General features: G+C 35.4%; 2 protein-coding genes and 1 long non-coding RNA gene across 3 annotated transcripts in view; 2 read left to right on the top strand and 1 right to left on the bottom strand.

Annotated features, from left to right (window-relative positions):
• The window catches only part of LOC127837225 (queuine tRNA-ribosyltransferase accessory subunit 2-like), an 18,464-nt gene extending 16,138 nt beyond the window's left edge, over nucleotides 1-2,326 (bottom strand). The window contains exons 1-3 of the mRNA XM_052364152.1: nucleotides 2,082-2,326; nucleotides 1,676-1,810; nucleotides 92-173 (exon numbers count right to left, since the gene is read on the bottom strand). Coding sequence (XP_052220112.1) covers nucleotides 92-173; nucleotides 1,676-1,796 — 203 coding nt within the window. The 5' untranslated portion in view covers nucleotides 1,797-1,810; nucleotides 2,082-2,326. The remainder of the gene's footprint in view (nucleotides 1-91; nucleotides 174-1,675; nucleotides 1,811-2,081) is intronic.
• LOC127837226 (negative elongation factor E-like) lies at nucleotides 2,311-20,352 on the top strand. Its single transcript, XM_052364153.1, has 10 exons — nucleotides 2,311-2,442; nucleotides 6,089-6,161; nucleotides 10,675-10,730; nucleotides 12,061-12,213; nucleotides 12,778-12,862; nucleotides 14,115-14,180; nucleotides 15,246-15,351; nucleotides 17,103-17,157; nucleotides 18,266-18,377; nucleotides 19,634-20,352. The coding sequence occupies exons 1-10, from the start codon at nucleotides 2,362-2,364 to the stop codon at nucleotides 19,714-19,716; spliced, it is 870 nt and encodes a 289-aa protein (XP_052220113.1). The 5' UTR covers nucleotides 2,311-2,361; the 3' UTR covers nucleotides 19,717-20,352.
• Nucleotides 8,910-10,236, top strand: LOC127837229 (uncharacterized). Its single transcript, XR_008029180.1, has 2 exons — nucleotides 8,910-9,181; nucleotides 9,331-10,236. It is a non-coding gene; the product is annotated as an uncharacterized LOC127837229 (long non-coding RNA).

Genomic DNA, 20,352 nt, shown 5'->3' with positions numbered 1-20,352 from the left:
AAGGATCTAAAAGCAGCAGAACAATTGGAACAATGCACATTACATACAGTTTAATTTATTCCATTCTTAATGACTACTTTTAGGTACATACAACATATTAAGTGGCATGTGGACAACAGCTGGTGTTCCTTGAACTCTCTGAAGAACATCAATGCCAAGGTAAGGAGCACTGCCTGAAAAGAGTAAGACTCAATATATATATGAGACATGCTCTGAGTAAAGGGGATTTCAGGTTTTATTTTCTATTTTTTTGGAAGATAGCCCATGGCTTTGGAATTTGGAATTTTATCGACATTTTCATGAAATTGGGAAAATAAATTCATTAGCCTTTTTATTCCAAACGAAAAGTCCACTGATTAGGGAAATACTAAAATTGATAACTCTTTATAATCATTCAAATTAAAAGAACAAAATCATTTAATACTTTGTTAGATGTAATTGAATTACAATTGAGATAAAATACGCATGAGACACTTCTTTCTAAAAAAAATTTTTTGGAAATTGGGAATTTTTTGCCACTTTTGGGAAAAAAATATACTTTTTGGGATTGGGAACATAGCCGAATTTCGGCTATAAAATCGGGCCAAAAAAAACCTGGATTTAATGCATGTTCAGAAAGTATCGTCCCAGATTAGCCTTTGCGGTCTGTAAAGGATAATCAGGGACGACACTTTCCGCTTTCATTGTATTTTTTGTTTCAATGAAGTCTCCTCTTAGCTTAAATCAAATTAAGGCACAAAGTGTCATCTCTGTTTAGCCTGTACGCTTTTCACAGAGCAGGGCTCATAATGAATGTTCTTTCTCTTGTTCTATATAAAAATCTAAACTCTTTTCAGTTCTATTAAATAACTCTTTATTTTTTGTAAAGCAAAATGCATTTAAACGTACTCCCATATGCACCTCTTCATAAACACAATCACAGTTCTGGGCAGAGATTCCATGCACATCACTTTACAGATGTTGTTCGTTACCAATTACGGAAAGCGATGAATAATCTTCCAAACACATTAAATTTACTTTAATGTCAGCCTACGGATGTAACACTTTGTATGCAACTTAGAAATAACAACGATGTTTCAACACACTATTCATCATAACATTTTTATTTTTGAAATTTGAAACAGTGTAATTATTTGACATCCTTATCGACTTAGGCTACATCAAATACCACGATGTGCAAAAGATTGGTTTACTGCGACCTAACCAATAGCGACACTTAACCCACTTTTAGTTGGCAACATTATGACAGTTTTCCAATATGGTGGTCAGAGTGTAGGAAAGAAGAACATAGTAAATAACAAGCATTTATTTCTTGCTTTAATGGTACCATTTGCATGAGTTTGTACTTTAGACAGGTAAACGTTGGTAAGTTTTTGCAGTATCAGTGTTCCTTTGCATTTTCAGTGATGATCAAATTTTGCACCTTAGGACAAAAGATAGGGCATTGTAACTCTCAGAAACCCTTTAGGTTATAAAGCTGATTGTTGAACTATTAAAACTATTAAAGGGGGGTCCATATATTAGTCCATATAAACGGACTCCCAGAGCCTTTGATAAATTTTGCTATGGCTTCTTTCAGCAACCCATTGGGTTATAAAGCTAAGAGTTGAATTATTGCAACTAGTCCATATATCTGTACCTTATCTCTTTAAAAACAAAAACTAAATTGCTGTACCTCCTCTTGTATACAGCATACACATTGGTGTTTCTAAGGTTAGGTTACTATGGCAACCTAGATCTGTCAGAGTACCAAGTCTGGCACCTTTCCCGCGAACACACTGCACAGCAAATTTCATGTTGGAAAATATTGCTGAAAACGAAACACACAATACCAGTTGATCAATAATTTTTATAATCACATGGGCATTTTGTCAATTATTTTTTTATTAAGAATATGATGACCTAAAAAGCAGCAACATTTAAAGAATCGAAAGAATAGATTGAAAAAATGTATCATTTAACCATCCACGAAAATATATGATAAAACAGAATTGCGTTAATTTTGTGGAATGATATACTCTATATAACATTATTAAATGATTAAACCTATGTTTGTTCATATTATTATACTCTTTCATTACCTGTGTAAAGACAGTCATGTAAGGTTCATTAAAAAGATGGCATGACACAATTTTTTTTAAGTCGCGAAAATATGTGATCTTTGTGGAGAATCAAATGATGAAGGTTAAGCATTCCCGATTATAAATACTTAAAGACAATCATGTGTTTTATTTGGCTTTTGATTGTACATTAATTTTGTTTCTATTTTAAAATTGGAATTTTGACGACCATATAGATATAACTGATCCCCACGAATAACAACAACAACAACCACAACAACATTTTCTTCAAAACAAAACAATGGTGATTGTAAATTTGTCATCGGCATTAACAGAAGAAGAGGAATTGTTAAAGTTAAAATATGCGAAGTTAAGGAAAAAGGTAATTTTACATTTAAAACAACCATCTTAGTTCTGGACATAAACCTCTTCAAAGGGTTGCCAGTGCCGTAGCCAGACCTAAATTTAAGCCGAGGCAGTATCTTAGGTCCTTCTAGGGGGGTCCGGGGGCATGCCCCCCCCCCAGTAAATCTTTTATACCTAGAACGTCTCTGGTGCGTTTTAAAGGCCATTTAAACTACATTTTATACCTAAATTATCGAAATCGTGGACGCTTCATATTACCGTTTGGTATCAATAAAGTTAACAAAAACAAATCTGCTACAAGTTCATTGTCAATTTTATATTCTGGTACCATAAACGGTGTTTGACATGACAATGATGTAACAAACTTAACTACAGAAAAATAGTCATATAATTCATTTGAAGTCAGATAGAAAAAAGAAAAAAATGAGACGCAGCTCTCTCATACAAGCCATAGTATGTATATGGATAATAGGATGTGCTTTACATATTTATTATTGAAATACTAAAAAATAGAACTACCTTATAATATTAAGAAACAGATCTAACAAACATTTTAGCGAATAATGCTTCATGAACACGTTTTATTATTCTTCAACTTTTAAATATCAATCTTTTTGAACGCTAATTCAACTCCTGTCTCCAGTCGAATCCCACATTTGTAGAATTTGTTTTCGATCAACTGGAATGTGTTTATGCACAAACATTAAAGCGATGCCATTAAGCTGTTCCTTTTTCATAGTAGAAAGTGTCCACGTTTTAAGCCTTTGCAATGCGCTAAAGCTCCGCTCACATGTGCAAGAACCAATAAAAAATATTATTTCTTAAGTTAACATCAAATGAGCTTTTGCAAACTTGCTGTTGTAGTTCAGACAAATTTACCGTGATAAAATTCGTGGAGGTTTGTTTTTCCATTAAGTGCTTGAAAGCACAATATGGCTCTTAAAAGAAATATTTAATGCATTAAATCAAAAGCGTAAACACATATAAAAGGATCATTGATAGAATTTACTTAAACACGGACCTACTGGGATTCGAACCAACGCAGTGACAATATAATAGTGAGCAATGGATACAGAGTCTGACGCCATACCGATTGCGTCACAGGGGCATATTGCTTATCATGAGGAGTACAAATATTTAACTTAAATCAGGAAAGTTTTTTGCCATTTTTTCAATTTTCTTGTGTAACATTTTGTTTTAGCACTGCGTCATCATTTTCTGTCAGTTGACAGTTCTATCATCAACCTTCTATCATCAACTTTATTGACTACATGTATAAAAAAGAAAAGACTTGAACTTCTTTATATCAAAAAAGTTTAATATGCGGGATATCATAATTTGAAAATTATAATGTAAACAAAGATTCTTACCACCTGAAAGGGTCCTGGATTAAACTCGACGCCGGCCATAAAGAGGAGAATTCCAATAAAGGCGAAAACGCAAACCACCCGAAGTGTGTCTAGGTCCAAAATAGACCCAGACCTGGCTGCAAAACACCAGATCCTCGCTCGGTACGTTCCGATGTCCACAATGATTGTAACATCGAAGTGTACAGTGCGACGCTTTGTTTAATATACGGATTTTCCTAATCATTTTGCTGAGCCATTTTGCATCAATTGAAGTTATTAAAATGAAATAATTATCTGCCTCAACATAAACCAATTGTATTCAATGATAATATTTGTTTGTGAATATCATAGTGCCTCAAATTCATTTAATTGCCTCAATTTCTTATATAGATTTTATTCTTTGACATAAATTTTCCTTTTTTTTCTTGTAATCTCAACATTGCTCTGCAAATTTTAGCCGAGGCAACTGCCTCGGTGTGCCTCAGCGTGGCTACGGCACTGGTTGCTGAGAGTTGCAATGCTGCCTATTGTCCTGTAGGTGCAAAATTTAATGGGTATGACTAAATGCGTATATGACTCGCATCCGCAGATATGACTGAAAAGTGGGGATATGAACAGATAATGGTTTTTTAAATACGTTTTCCTTTATGTTTTGATATGCAAATCGTTCTATGAAAAAAATACACACTGGGCGTGTGAAATGTTAAAGTCAAATGAATTTAAAGTGTTTTTCATTGGCATTTCAATTACAGTAACCCCCAATTCATATCCGCGAATATGAATGACCAGTCACCAATTCCGAATGCAAAATCTATACGGAACTTTTAATCTGTAAAGCTGAGATTTGTATGATTATTATATAAATTCATATGGTCTATATCTGCCGACAAGTACAGCCTTTATTTCGCAGGATTTGAATAGTGAATGTCTTCATATCAGCAATGTTCAGTCATATCCGCGGATATGAGTCATATAGGCATTTTAATCACCACTGCAAGGGCTACCGATCACTGAAACTGCAAAAACGTATCAACGTTTACCTGTCTGAAGCACAAACTCATGCAAAATGGTACCATTAAAGCCAGAAATAATTGCTTTTCATTTTGTATGCTCTATCCACCATTTTGGAAGATAGTCCATATAAACATATTCCCAGAGCCTTTGAAATTTTTGCTATGGCAGCTCTGGGAGTACATATGCATCCCTTCATAAACACAACCATGGGTCTGCGCATAGATTTTGTACGCATCACTAAATAGACGTTATTCGTTACCAAGTAAGAAAACCGATACATAAACTTCAAAAACACATAAATTTTACCTGAATGGCAGACTACAGATGTTATCCTTTGCAGGCAACCCTAAAGAACACCACGATGTTTCAACGCATTTTTCTTGCAGACATTTTCATTTTGAAATTTCAAACAGTGTCAATATTCCACATCTGTTTGACATCGTTATAGACTTTCTATGTAACTTTTTGATGTAACATCAAATATAACAACGAGCAAAAGATTGGTGTACTGTGATCTTAGTAAGCTCTCAGTAAGCTCCCTTCTGATTGGTCCCAGGTTCCCCATCATGAGGCATGTGCGTGTTTTGTGGGCTGGCCACCGGCACTATAATAAAAACACAAACAAACTAGTTGGAATAATCCAACTCCCAGCTATTGACACATGTCCTTGGGAGTTGCAACTAGTAACAGCATTTTTAATCTAAAGTCTTCCGTCTGAAACCATACTGAAATAAGTAAAATGGCATAAGTAACCACTGACAGATCATAAATATATCACTTATAAGCAAATTGAAACAACTTTCTTGATAAGGTGCGCTCACAGAATAATGATATTAATTCATGTTTCAAACACGTCAATGGTTTATAAAAATTTATTACGTTTTTGCAAGGGAAAACGCTGAGTACTAGTATTCCGAATTTGAAAATATGCTAATGTATACATCGACTAAGCAACCTATGCAAAAGACAAAAAAATCAAACCAGACATGTCATTTTTGTTAGCTCTTTATGAGTTTTTTTCGTATTTTGTATTGTTATGCTTTCCAACTGAACTACAGTCAAAAGGTTTACAGTAGGAGTTTAAAAATTAATGTTCATTAATAATAATATCATTCTTTATAGCCCCATCAAAAGTGTCACAATTATGCTTAGTTTGAATTCGAATGTGATTAATAATGAACAAAGTCCTTGGAAAAAAGTAAATATAATGCATCTTATTTCAATTATAATAGAACCTAGCCAGTATCAAACATTACATGTAATACAGAATGATATTCTTACCAAAATTTTATTTTTCAGCGTAAGCAGCTGCAGGCATTAAAGACTGTCAAACCAGAGCGGGAACCAGAAAAAGTGAAACCAGTTAAGCGCCGTGAGTATTTAGACCACGCATTTCTTTAAAAACATAACTCTGTCAATACTTTTTATTGAAATTATTTATATAAATAAAGAAGGGAAGCAACAGGTTTCAACCAAATTAATCGGTTAACATTTTGCTGTAACTAGTTATTAATCGGTGAACTGTACAACATTTAATGATACTACATTTTTTACATAGAAAATAAGGTAAGAAATTTATGTAATTGTTGTTAAAATTATAAAACTATACATATAACATTGTGTGATCACTGTGTATGAACCTCATCCATGTGACATTATCACTTAATAAATTATGTTCACTAAATATGCTTATTTCCTGTTGATTTAGATTAACTGTTATTTAAAATGATGTCTGTTTAATGTGTACTTCAATGCATGCTGTTATTTTAGATGTATGTTAACGACGATGTGCTTGACATGCTTAAATCAGAATTAAACTATTCTGTCCTGTTCTGTAAAAGCAAAAATGTCAAGATTTTAACAACACATGGTATTCTTGATAAAATGGTTTCTTATAAAAACCTCATCAAAGTATGCTGGTTTATGTCTCAACTGATTTTTATCGAGTTAAAGATATGCGTTACTTACATCTATACATAAAGCCCCCAGTGTGCAAGTGAAATTTATGAGATTAAAATACAACAATTGTGCCAATTATAGAAACGTACTCCCTGTTTGTCACCTCCTAGGTACTGATTGATTGCTTTATTACTGTGTTGGCACGTTATTTTTTCCCGTTGTCTGTGTCACATGCTGTTCTACCTAGATGCTAGCGTAAGTTGGCAGTATGTCGCGCGCAAAAAGTAAAATCATGGTAAGGTTTTGTACATAAATAACATAATTTAAAAAACTCAGGTTTACCTTTTCCAAAGATTGTAACAGGTGAACTTATTGTTTTGGTACAAAAATGTAGGCTAATCGATTAACCTCTTGCATCCCCAAAATGAAGTTATGCTTTCCAGGACATTTTAGATTGCAATTGGTTATACCCAAAGGGAAACCTCCTCCCTCTGCAACTATTTCCAAAGTACTTGAAATAAGATAAAAATAATTTAATTTTACATTGCATAAGTACCAGTCATCAAAACATAAAAGATATATTTGTATTTGTATAAATAAAACAGAAAAAACAAAAAGATTGTGTTACAAAAGGTAGAAAATACCTTCTTGTATGCTGGACACATAAGCACCAGTCATCACTTTTAGCTCACCTGAGCACAACGTGCTCATGGTGAGCATTTGTAATCGCTTTTTGTCCGTCGTGCGTTGTGCCTTGTGCTGCGTCAACATTTGCCTTGTTAACTCTCTAGAGGCCACATTTATTGTCCAATCTTCATGAAATTTGGTCAGTAGATTGGTCTCAATGATATCTTGGATGAGTTCGAAAATGTTTTTTTTTGTTTGCTTGAAAAACATGGCTGCCAAGGGGCAGGGCATTTTTCCTTATATGGCTATATATGGCAATAGTAAAATCTTGTTAACACTCTAGAGGCCACATTTATTGTCTGATCTTCATGAAACTTGGTCAGAAGATTCATCCCAAATATCTTGGACGAGTTCCAAAATGATGCCGGTCGGTTGAAAAACATGGCCGCCAGGGGGCGGGGCATTTTTCCTTTTATGGCTTTAGTTAAACCTTGTTAAAACACTTGAGGCCACATTTATTTTCCAATCTTTATGAAAATTGATGAGAAGATTTGTCCGAATGATATCTTGGATGAGTTCAAAAATGGTAACCTTTGCTTGAAAAACATGGCTGCCAAGGGGCGGGGCATTTTTCCTTATATGGCTATGTATGGATATAGTAAAATCTTATTAACACTCTAGAGGCAACATTTATTGTCCAATCTTCATGAAACTTGGTCAGAAGATTCATCAATAATATCTTGGACAAGTTTGAAACTGATGTCGGTTGGTTGAAAAACATGGCCGCCAGGGAGCGGGGCATTTTTCCTTATAAGGCAATAGTAAAACCTTGTTAACACTCTAGAGGCCACATTTATTGTCCAATCTTGATGAAATATGGTCAGAAGATTTGTCTTAATGATATCTTGGATGAGTTCGAAAATGGTTACGTTTGCTTGAAAAACATGGCCTCCAAAGGACGGGGCATGTTTCCTTATAGGACTATAAAAGGCTGTAGTAAAATCTTGTTAACACTCTAGAGGTCACATCTATAGTCCGATCTTCATGAAACTCATTCAGAAGATTCATCCCAATGATATCTTAGACGAGTTAAAAAATGATGCCGGTTGATTGAAAAACATGGCCACCACAGGGGCGGGGCTATTTTCCTTATATGGCTTTAGTAAAACCTTGTTAACACTCTAGAGGTCACATTTATTTTCCGATCATCATAAAACTTGGCCAGAAGATTTCTCCTAATGATATCTTGGATGAGTTCAAAAATGGTTTTGGTTGCTTTAAAAACATGACCACCAGGAATGGGGCATTTTTCCTTATATGGCTACATTGTATATATGGCTATAGTTAAATCTTGTTAACACTCCAGAGGCCACATTTATTGTCCAATCTTCATGAAATTTGGTCAGAATATTGGTCTCAATGATATTTTGGATGAGTTAGAAAATAATTATGTTGGCTTGAAAAAATGGCTTCCAAGGGGCGGGGCATTTTTCCTTAATGGCTATAGTAAAATCTTGTTAACACTCTAGAGGCCACATTTACTGTCCGATCTTCATGAAACTTAGTCAGAAGATTTATCCTGATTATATCTTCAACTAGAAATGGCGCGGCAGAGGCCGACGCGTATCCCCACGCCGAATGTTTGACCTAGGTGTGCCCCAGGGTTGGTAATGGGGCCATGCATAGCTGAGATTGACCGTATTGTCATAAGAGAAGTTCATCATCAACTAGAAGTGAATTGGTGTAGAAATGAAGAAGTTATAGTAAAAGGCAATTTTGGGTGGGTGTGACATATGTGGGCAGGGCGCCCCAGGGTTGGTAATTGTGCCATGCATAGTTGAGATTGACCGTATTGTCATAAGAGAAGTTCAGTATCAATTTGAAGTGAATCGGTGTAGAAATGAAGAAATTATAGTAAAAGGCAATTTTGGGCGGGTGTGGTCTATGTGGGCGGGGCCCCAGGGTTGGTAATGAGGCCATGCATAGTTGAGATTGACCGTATTGTCATAAGAGAGGTTCAGTATCAATTTGAAGTGAATCGGTGTAGAAATGAAAAAATTATAGTAAATGGAATTTTTTGGTGGGTGTGGCCTATGTGGGCGGGCGCCCCAGGGTTGGGATTGGGGCCATGCATAGTTGAGATTGACCCTAATGTCATAACAAAAGTTCAGTATCAATTTGAAGTGAATCGGTGTAGAAATGAAGAAATTATAGTAAAGGCAATTTTGGGTGGGTGTGGTCTATGTGGGCGGGGCCCCAGGGTTGGTTATGGGGCCATGCATAGTTGAGATTGACCCTAATGTCATAAGAGAAGTTCAGTATCAATTTGAAGTGAATCCGTGTAGAAATGAAAAAATTATAGTAAATGGAATTTTTTGGTGGGTGTGGCCTATGTAGGCGGGCGCCCCAGGGTTGGGATTGGGGCCATGCATAGTTGAGATTGACCCTAATGTCATAACAAAAGTTCAGTATCAATTTGAAGTGAATCCGTGTAGAAATGAAAAAATTATAGTAAATGGAAATTTTTGGTGGGTGTGGCCTATGTGGGTGGGGCGCCCCAGGGTTGGGAATGGGGCCATGCATGGTTGAGATTGACCGTATTGTCATAAGAGAGGTCCAGTATCAATTTGAAGTGAATCGGTGTAGAAATAAAGAAGTAAATGTAAAATAACCTAAAAAAATGAGTGATAATTTCTGACGCGGCCCCACCCCAACCGCTATAACTTTTGACCCAGGGGTCAGATCAAAATTCCAAATAGTGCAGGGTCGCACATATGCTCATAGCTACCATGTGTGTAAGTTTCAAGGTTCTAGTGCTTTTAGTGTAGGAGGAGATAGTGGCCAGGACGGACGGACAGACAGACGGACGGACGGACAGACGGACGGACGGACGGACGGCGGAGATAACCACAATATCCCCACCTTTTTTTCAAAAAGCGTGGGGATAACGAGTTCAAAAATGATGCAGGTTGGTTGAAAAACATTACTGCCAGGGGGCGGGGCATTTTTCCTTATATGGCAATAGTAAAACCTTGTTAACACTCTAGAGGCCACATTTATTTTCCGATCTTCATGAAATCTGGTCAAAGGATTTGTCCCAATAATATCTTGTTATCTCAGGTGAGCGACTTTGGACCTTTCAGGCCCTCTTGTTTTTTTTTATATAAATATAAATAAAACATGAAAAAACAGATTGTGTTACAAAAGGTATAAAATACCTTCTTGTATGTTGGACAGGTAAGACAGGCATTGTTTTCCAGGTTGTTTGGCTAATCAAAATTGTTCCACCAACATGATCTCAATAGAAGAATTTAGTAATAATCATTGCTTAATTAGTTTGTTTATTATTTATGTTGCAGCATCGGAATCAGCAGAAGATGCCAAAGAACAGGCCAAGAAGCTTGTCATGTCAGGGGTGAGTGATTTTCATCTTGTTTGTGGTCACAGTCCAGTGACCTTTGAATAGCTGTCCGGTTAGCGCAGTGTTTTGTGCCTGCGCTTTTCACCTAGCTAGGTGATTCAATTTCAATCCCCATTCCAGCAAGCACGTGAGTTTTTGTTTGTGGTCACCATATTGCACAGGCTGGGTTTCCTTCCACAACTCAAGACCACCCAAAATTAAAGTCTTTCATTAACAACTAGACATAGCTAGACATTGCAGCTTTTATTCAAAATTGAAATTCAAAAATCATCCCAACTTGTGTGTGTGTAATAGATTAAATTGTATGGAGTGCTGGGGCAAATTGCAGCCACAGGCAAAGAGGGAAATAAATTTCAAAATACACAGCAGTGATGCATACATAGAAGCAAAGGAAACAGTTGAACGGAAACAGTTGCACAATTAAACATCGAGATAGGCAAAGATAAAATATTTAATAGTTGATCTTTACACTTTGTGGAATATCCCATGGACAGACATTTTTCAAACTAAGTCTTAAAGCTTGATTGCAATGAAAGCCTATTAATGCAACAGGCACTCAGAAATATGTTTCCTGAGAAAAATCCAGTACTTCAGAAATCTCCCTTCTGGTAACTTGACAGCCCTTCCAGTCAGAGGGGAACGCCATGCTCTCTACACCATCGCCACCATCCATATTTTGATTGTATAACCCCTTTGAAGGGGCATTGGTATATATTGTTTTTCACCCGTCAGTCAGTCGTGAGGTTGGTTGGTGGGTCTGTAGGCCATTTTGTTTTTGCACAATATCTTGAGAAGGCTTTGACATACAGTCATGCAAATTGGTTACATGGGATGAAAGGAAGATGCCCATTGGTTTTGAGGTCAACGGGTCAAATGTCAAGGTCACAGGGGTTTGTAACATGATATAATATACTAACAATGACCAGTTTGAGTAACATTACACCCATAATAACAATCTCTTTCAATGATGTTGAAACAATGTGACCTTCATTATGTAAAATTAGACCCTTAATTTAGATATTATTAATTAATATTGTGGTAAATATTGGTTTTGTAATGTTAATTTGTGTTCTTAGGAGGCCTTTCTTGCCCTTCATCATTTTAAATATGTAAATGGCCTGAATAAAGGCCGTATTTCAGTAGAAGAACACTATTTATTCTTATTCATGTTGCATGGTTAAACACATTGTACAAAAGAAGCCCACCTTTGTTCTTTAACAACTTCTTGTTCAGCTTCAAGATGTTTTCTTTGCACCCATCAGAAAGTTTAAGAGCCAAGGGCATGGGGGTTCCAGCTAATCTGAATTGTGTGCTATTGTTTCAGGCCATTAAACTGAGCGACAAAAAGGAGAAACAGGGCTTCAAGCGTTCCCGAAATCTGGAGAAGAAACTGCAGGACCCTGAGAAGACTCCCCAACCTGTTGTGGGATTCCAGCCATTTGCTGCCACCCATGCGGAAGAAGAGAGGGAAGAACGGGTAAATTAATGAGAACATTCTATTGTATTATTGTTGTATTTTAGTTCACCTGAGCACCAAGTGCTTAGGGTGAGCTATTGTCATAACCCTATATTAGAGTTCAAGAATTAAGAGTTCAGAATCTGGGTTATTTGTGTCCAAAAACTAGGTAAGAAATCAAATCGTAGAAAATACTGTTTATCATGCAAGACAAAAGATTTATGACTAAAATCTTAAAATAATTAATTTCCACTTCAGAGGTAATATTTATGACTTAGTCCTGATGAAACTTTGTCAGACAGTTTATCTTTACAATATGCAGGCCATGTGTCAATCTGGGTCAAGTGGACTCAAAAACTTGATCACCGGGTCAATTCTTTAGCAATAGGTGTCTGTGAAATCAGATGAGGGCTAAAGGGCCACCACAGCCCTCTTTTTTGGTGATAACATGATATCATAGTTGTAAAAGAATGAAATTTAGAATGTTCACACAAAAAACAAGTATTTGTTTTTGCATAGTTCAAAAAAGGAGTAAATTTCTCTTCTTTTAATGTCATCCTATTTTTTTAAATTGCACTTTTTTAGGGTCCTAAATCCAGCCTAGCTCGTGGGCAGAAGTACACAAACTTTGTGCGTGGTGAACGGGAGCATCCTGGTAGACCAGAGAGAGGTAAAACTTCATCGTCGGTTACCCACGACTAATTCATTCCGTTACTCTCCAGCATTAGCTGGAAAGTAACGGAATGAATTAGTCGTGGGTAACCGATGATGCTAATGCCGGAGAGTAACGGAATGAATTAGTTGTGGGTAACCGACGATGCTAATGCTGGAGAGTAACGGAATGAATTAGTCGTGGGTAACCGACGATGCTAATGCTGGAGAATAACGGAATGAATTAGTCGTAGGTAACCGACGATGCTAATGCTGGAGAGTAACGGAATGAACTAGTCGTGGGTAACCAACGATGCTAATGCTGGAGAGTAACGGAATGAATAAGTCGTGGGTAACCGACGATGCTAATGCTGGAGAGTAACGGAATGAATTAGTCGTGGGTAACCGACGATGCTAATGTTGGAGAGTAACGGAATGAATTAGTCGTGGGTAACCGACGATGCTAATGCTGGAGAGTAACGGAATGAATTAGTTGTGGGTAACCGACGATGCTAATGCTGGAGAGTAACGGAATGAATTAGTCGTGGGTAACCGACGATGCTAATGCTGGAGAATAACGGAATGAATTAGTTGTGGGTAACCGACGATGAAAATGCTGGAGAGTAACAGAATGAATTAGTCGTGGGTAACCGACGATGGTAAAACTTATACTGTTAAAACATTTTTGTTCTTCAGCATGAAAGTTTGTAGTTTTTCAAAGTATGACTTTAACAGCTAGTTAATATGCGGATTCTCACATTTTTTCTTGTTGCCTAGCATTGAAGCTTTAATATGAATAAATATTGTCATGTTCTTTCAAATTTATGTTAATATATATATACATTATTGGGAAGTGCCTCCAAAAAATGAATTCTTTGCAAATAGATAAGTGCTTAAGACATATAGACAGTGGTGCACTTATTCTTCTTTTCAGGATATATTGTAGTTGCCATTCCATACATTTTTGTATAGCTTGCCAACATTTACTTGACACTTATCTTTATACATTAATATATGTAAGACAGGTAAGATGGATAGTGTTTGTATGGGTATACTATAGAGTTTCATTGGTCAAAGAATATCTCATTAAATGTACTTTTATGGCATCATTAAACTAATAAAACCTGTGCATATGCAGAACCATATACAAAATAAAGAACACAATTGAGCTGGCTTACGTGTATTATATTATTTTTAGTTGCAAGCTTTAAAATCTTACTCTTGTAAATTAATTTACTACATCAATACATTTTACCAAATACTTCCCCCAGCTGATGACCATGAGGAATGGGCTGAACGACGAGATCGACGCCCCAGGGAGCCTCTGCCAGAAAAAGGTACAGTTTTTATAAAAATGTGTTTCTTGTCCTTCCCTGTTCAAAGAATGGAGTGTGAATTTCATCCAATCTTCAACATACATTATATATGCATAATATATTGTTCACTATTCTGCTTAATCATCTTAGGAATTGTTTAGTTCATTGATTTATCTGAAAATAGTCTTTTACTGTTTTATATTTCATGTAATTGAAATAAATAGATGTTTTCAATAACAAATAAAATGTTGTTAATAAAGTACAAATAACATGTTTTTGTATTGTTGTATTTAGCTTACATAGTCCATGACTGTTTTTGTGTCAGTAAATTGATATTACATGCATATTTTACAGGTAGGGAGTATATTTGAGTCAATCTTTTGTGCAGTCTGTTGGGTTGTTCTTTGGACAGTTTTCACAAAATATAATGATACAAATTTGTAAAGCAAACTACCACCTTTCACAAGACATAAATTGAAACTTCAAATATATCATCACCTTGAACTGTACCTGTAGATGTGAAAGATACTTTTCATCCCCAGTGATACATTCCTGAATCATTACCCTTGAACATGGCTGACATACTGAGTCATTACCCTTGAACATGGCTGACACACCGAGTCATTACCCTTGAACATGGCTGACACACTGAGTCATTATTCTTGAACATGGCTGACACACTGAGTCATTACCCTTGAACATGGCTGACACACTGAGTCATTACCCTTGAACATGGCTAACACACTGAGTCATTACCCTTGAACATGGCTGACACACTGAGTCATTACCCTTGAACATGGTTGACACACTGAGTCATTATTCTTGAACATGGCTGACACACTGAGTCATTACCCTTGAACATGGCTGACACACTGGGTCATTACCCTTGAACATGGCTGACACACTGAGTCATTACCCTTGAACATGTCTGACACACTGAGCCATTACCCTTGAACATGGCTGACACACTGAGTCATTACCCTTGAACATGGCTGACAAATCCTTGCATGGGTATTTGTCACTTTTGTTGCAAAGCCTTAGTTTAAGAATATTGTGCCCCTTATAATTATTATTATCACTTTTCAGGCCACACAGTCCATGTGAAAGGTCTAGGCATAGGGGAGGAAATGCTGAGGAAGACATTCTCAAATTTTGGCAACATTGTCAACATCACCATGGAAAAAGAACGCAAGTAAGCTACATGCATTGTGCTTAGCTTGGAATATCATAAGTGCTGTACAACTAATTTTATTTTAGTAAGTTTGTGGAACAATAAAAATGTTTATACTTACATTGGTTGTCAGCAAATGGCATATTTGCATCACTGCTTTATGAAGGCTGTCCCAGAATATGGTTGACAGAGTTCATAGGTTTGTTACTGGGCGCATATATGTTACAAAACTTAGATACATTTAATAAGCTTTTTTTCGTATTTGGAGTATAAATTTTGTATTTGTTAAGAAGTACTAGGGAATTAGTCAATACTGGTATGTTGGACCCGGCATGTTATCAATATTTCATAAATTGCAGTTTAGTTGAAATGATATGTTGGTTAATACTGCAAGTTATTGAAACTGCCAAACATTAATATGAAATAGAGTTACGTTATGTTAAGTGATGTCATTTTTAAAAAGCACTTTGCTGGAAAACGAGTCGATACACATCACAAGGGTTTTGTCGTGAAACACTTTTTTTTATAAACCAGTGTAAATGGAACCTGTACAAGTGGAAATTAAAATTAACAGACTTATAGACTGACAAACAGACACCAAACTGTTTAATACCAACAATTAAGGGCATCATTGTGAGCACTAAGTAAGTGTAAGTGTAGTATTTATTTGGTAAATTGCTACTGCTGTGGGGCTAGGCAATTGGATGATTCATTTCTTTTGCATTTTCTTCATTTTGTTATTACTTCAGTAGAAAAAATAGCTGTCAAACCACCAGACATATATTCATCACAATGTTATTGTAAAAGTATAGTTATGAAATATGATTCTAACCTTTGAAGTGTGCAATGACGTTGGCATGCACTGGATGGTGTTTCATGAACTCATTAAAATTTATAACTTGTACTGTTATAATTGGAAACTTGTTTTGAAATCTTTAACACAATCTACTAATAAATTGTTTACTCATTTCATCTTTCTCATTTCTAATATATACATGTAGACCTTAATCTGTACATGAAGCTATTGTCTTTGATATTCTGGGCCAGCCCTAGGCCCCTCGTATTTAATGATTTTGCAAGAGTTTTTTATTTGTTGTTTTTTTGTGTAGGAAATTCATACTTCATGATTTTGGATTAACATTAAAGGGGCCTTTTCACAGATTTTGGCATGTTTTGAAGTTTGTCATTAAATACTTTACAATTGATAAATGTAAACATTGGATCCAAAAAGCTCCAGTAAAAAAATCAAGAATAAAATTTAAAAAAATAGAAAAAAGGTAACCCACAGCAGGACTCGAACCACTGACCCCTGGAGTCCTGGAATAAAAAGTCTGGGCATTAGACCACTTGGCCATTCTTCCTTACACAACGAAAGAAGAATTTTATACTTCATATAAGCGATCCTCGTAGTTTTACAAAATCTAATGACAACAACAGAACTCTCCAAATTATTAAATCGTTTCACGTTGCAACGCTTTATAATTTTTAGGTTTTTAAATCGTCAAAAGATACATATAAAGGCTATTTTAGAGCATGGTTAATGTTCAGTATTACTGTTTCCTCATTAATATCATAACTAAAACGAAAATTTGCGAAACTGAAACAATTTTTTTCAAATTTGTCAATTTACCAAAGCGTGAAAAGGCATCTTTAAATAGTGTTGTTGTTTTTTTTTCTGGAAAAAAGTGTTGTAACATTAAGCGTAAGAAATATAGAGTATATTCATATGTCAAATGATGCTCATATACAATACAATTTTCTGTTTATTTCAGTACTGGTTTTATCACATTTGAAAGCATGGACTCTGCAGACGCTGCCATTCAAGAGGTAACATAAATAATTCTACAATTTAACAATTGAAATTAATGTGCTTTTTCATGCTTTTTATAAGATTGCCCATTTGTGATTGTTTTTTCCATGCAAGTTAAAATAAACATGTAACACTGACAAAATATGTAATGAAAACTCCTTAATGTTCTACTTTGACATTTCCAATTTGGTAAATCCAACTTTCATAATTATCTATGTGTTTGTTAATTATAAGTATTTACCTATTTATTGTAAGCTTTAAGTCAATTTAAGTCTAGCAGATGGTAACAAGAATTTCTCCCATGCTTTTTTCCAGAATTCAATTCCTCCAATATGTTCATTATGCAGCCATTATAATGCTTTGAGTCACCTATGGTTAAATATTGTCATGATGTTAATTTTTGGGGAAAGAATGAAGCCTATTGATTTTGAGGTCAACATATCAAAGGTCATGGTGAAAAGAGTGTATCGAAATTAATTTATTTCTGCATGATAAACTGAGAAACATTGACCTAAGATCATGTAAATTGGTATAGTGGATACTTCTGAGAAATGCAAGACATCCATTGATTTGGTTGGCACCAGGTCAAAGGTCAAGGTCAGAGGATTTTGTTGCAAGGAATTTGTTCCCGAACTATTTGTGGTCAAATGGGTGGATGAAGAGGTCGCAGATTGATTTTTTAGGATGCCAAGTCAAAGGTCAAGGTCACAACAAGAAATTTGAAATTTGTTTTTTCACGATATCTAGAGTGCTTTGACCTAAGATCATCATATTAATTGGTAAACTGGTTTCTTAGGAGGAAAATAAAGCCTTTTGATTTTTAGGTCAATAGTTAAAATGTGGAGGTAACACATGCATGGAACAGTTAATTAGTTTCCACGCGAAATCTTCAACCTTCTTCAACTTACGGTAAAAGGTGTAGTGGTAAATGTAATCAGGTAAGCGTCATAGGGGCTTGTATCATGAAATTGTTGTTCGAACGATATCTTGAGAATTCTTATGATCATATAAATTAGTATGTTGGTTAGTCTAAATATTTGATGATTTTTAAATAAAAATATCTGGAGAAAAGGTCTTTGCTGCAAGGCGTGGGGATATATGTCTCATAACAATCTCTTATAACAGGGCGACGGTGCCGTGGTAGAGGGTGTACAGCTGAAGGTGTCAATGGCTCGCAGGCAACCGTCCTTTGAGGTGACCAACACCGAACAGTCCACTGGGTCTTGGTCAACCATTGGTAAATATACAATTAATTAGGCATCTATAGACAAATATACTTACTTTTCCTTAATTCTTCCATGGATGTTGCCACATGTATTTAGGTGAGCTTTAAGTTTAAAGTTTGACTGTTTGAATATAGCTTATTATACACTTTAAGATGTTAATTCGTCCATATGCACACTTTGGATATATGTTAAAACATACAATAAACTCAATGTATTAACACATTTTTAATGTCAGATAATGTAATAATGCGGTCATGTGGTCATAGTTATGTACTTATATTGTAGATGTATATGTTACATGATTTTGCTTTTTGTCAGTTGTTCAATATGAAAATGATGTAAACTTAAGAAATTTCATTTTATATACACTTATGAAAAACTCTAGAAGGTTTCTGGAATTTTGCTCAGCCTTTTTTTCTGATATCCTGTCCGTGTTTTGAAATGGTTCTCAAAAGGTCACAAAAGCTGATCAAAATATTTTAGTTCCTACGGGTCTCAGGAGTACTTTCCAGGGCTTTTGGTTCTCTGATAGGGAGTTAATAGCTGGTTACAGTAGCGTCTGTAAAGAAGAATGAGTCAGTACAGTTAGAGGTGTTATACATGGAGAATAACAGGTTACTGCCTGATCTTTTTGTAATTTATCTGGCAAGGCTTAGAATTATATAACAACAAAGCTTGCCGAGCCGTTCTTTTTATATCGTGCCGAGCCTGATTTTTTACAAAAAAATCATGCAGTAACCTGTTTTTCTGTTTATCATACCTCTACGTCCCCGATTCTAACGATATAATGAAAAAATGGCTAAAAAGCTGCAGTTTTAGCGGGAAAGAATATGACTTTTGTCGTTTAACGTGTTAATAATGACGTCTTGAGCATGCACGCTTAATATTTGTAAAAAATGTTTTATGCTGTTTGTGTTGCATTTTGTGTTTAAAATATATTACATCTTGGTATCAAATTGTTTGTTTTGTTATATCTGATTCAAATATACTAAAAATTAGTACTTTATAGTTGATTCTTAGTAATATGACCATCCTCCACACATGACTGATATAAGAACTTCCTGTTGACCTTGATATAAAAAAAATATATCAGGCAACGTTATATCAGGCAGATATCAATGCGGTGGTATGATAAAAGGATATATGGTAGTATATGATGAAAAGTAAAAGCTTGTGTGATACATGACAAGACCAAAACACAATAGCATTAATACATAATCCAATTTTGTGTTTAAATGTTTATACATGAATGTTTTTTTCTTTTCAGCTGCCAGTACTTCACAGAAAGGGACATTCAAAGACAAACGGGATGTTGTAGCTTATGATGAGGACAATATGTTCTCAGAATGAACTAACCATTGTCATTCCTGGAAGAACATGCAATTTACGAGAGTGATGCTAAAATATACCTACTGGTATATTACATTTTCTTAAAAATGTGTGCGTTGATTCACATTGTTATAAACACAGTGCATGGCTATAGATTTAAGTTTTACAGGCTATGTGAAGTTTTGAATGATGGTGTGGAGGTGAAAAACAATCTTAGTCTATCCTTTTCTCACACATATTTAAGGGCCTATCCTTTATTATTTGACTCAAAAATATATATTCACATGAAATGGTCCAACTTTTGTGATAATTATATTGTTACGTTGCTGTTATTGAAACTGAACACTATGATATTGGTCAGTCAAGTTAACAAGTTATCATTAACAATGTGGAATACCCAATGCCTTCACATGCAGAGATTAAGCTTATTATTGTTGTTTAATGAACAACAAATTATGAGGCATGACTAATGAAACACATCACTTATTTCCGATCATCATTATAACATTTCAGCACAAAAGGACAACAACTAACCACTGGATGATGGTTAAAAGGTAGATTGAGATTGTATGCGTTTGCTGCAATCAAAATATGTGTATAATATGAAAGTGACACAACATGATGTTGATCTACTGCAATAAAGTTTCTACCTGTAAA

Source organism: Dreissena polymorpha, chromosome 7 (genome assembly GCF_020536995.1).
Source record: "Dreissena polymorpha isolate Duluth1 chromosome 7, UMN_Dpol_1.0, whole genome shotgun sequence".
Lineage (NCBI taxonomy): Eukaryota > Metazoa > Mollusca > Bivalvia > Myida > Dreissenidae > Dreissena > Dreissena polymorpha.
The sequence above is the reverse complement of the archived record's forward strand: the minus strand, read 5'-3'. Positions and strand labels throughout refer to the sequence as shown.

Coding starts and splice junctions, on each gene's coding strand:
- LOC127837226 (XM_052364153.1), top strand. CDS start 2,362: ATGGTGATTGTAAATTTGTCATCGGCATTAACAGAAGAAGAGGAATTG. Junction 10,731..12,060: donor AGAAGCTTGTCATGTCAGGG/GTGAGTGATTTT, acceptor CTATTGTTTCAG/GCCATTAAACTGAGCGACAA. Junction 17,158..18,265: donor CAGACGCTGCCATTCAAGAG/GTAACATAAATA, acceptor CTCTTATAACAG/GGCGACGGTGCCGTGGTAGA.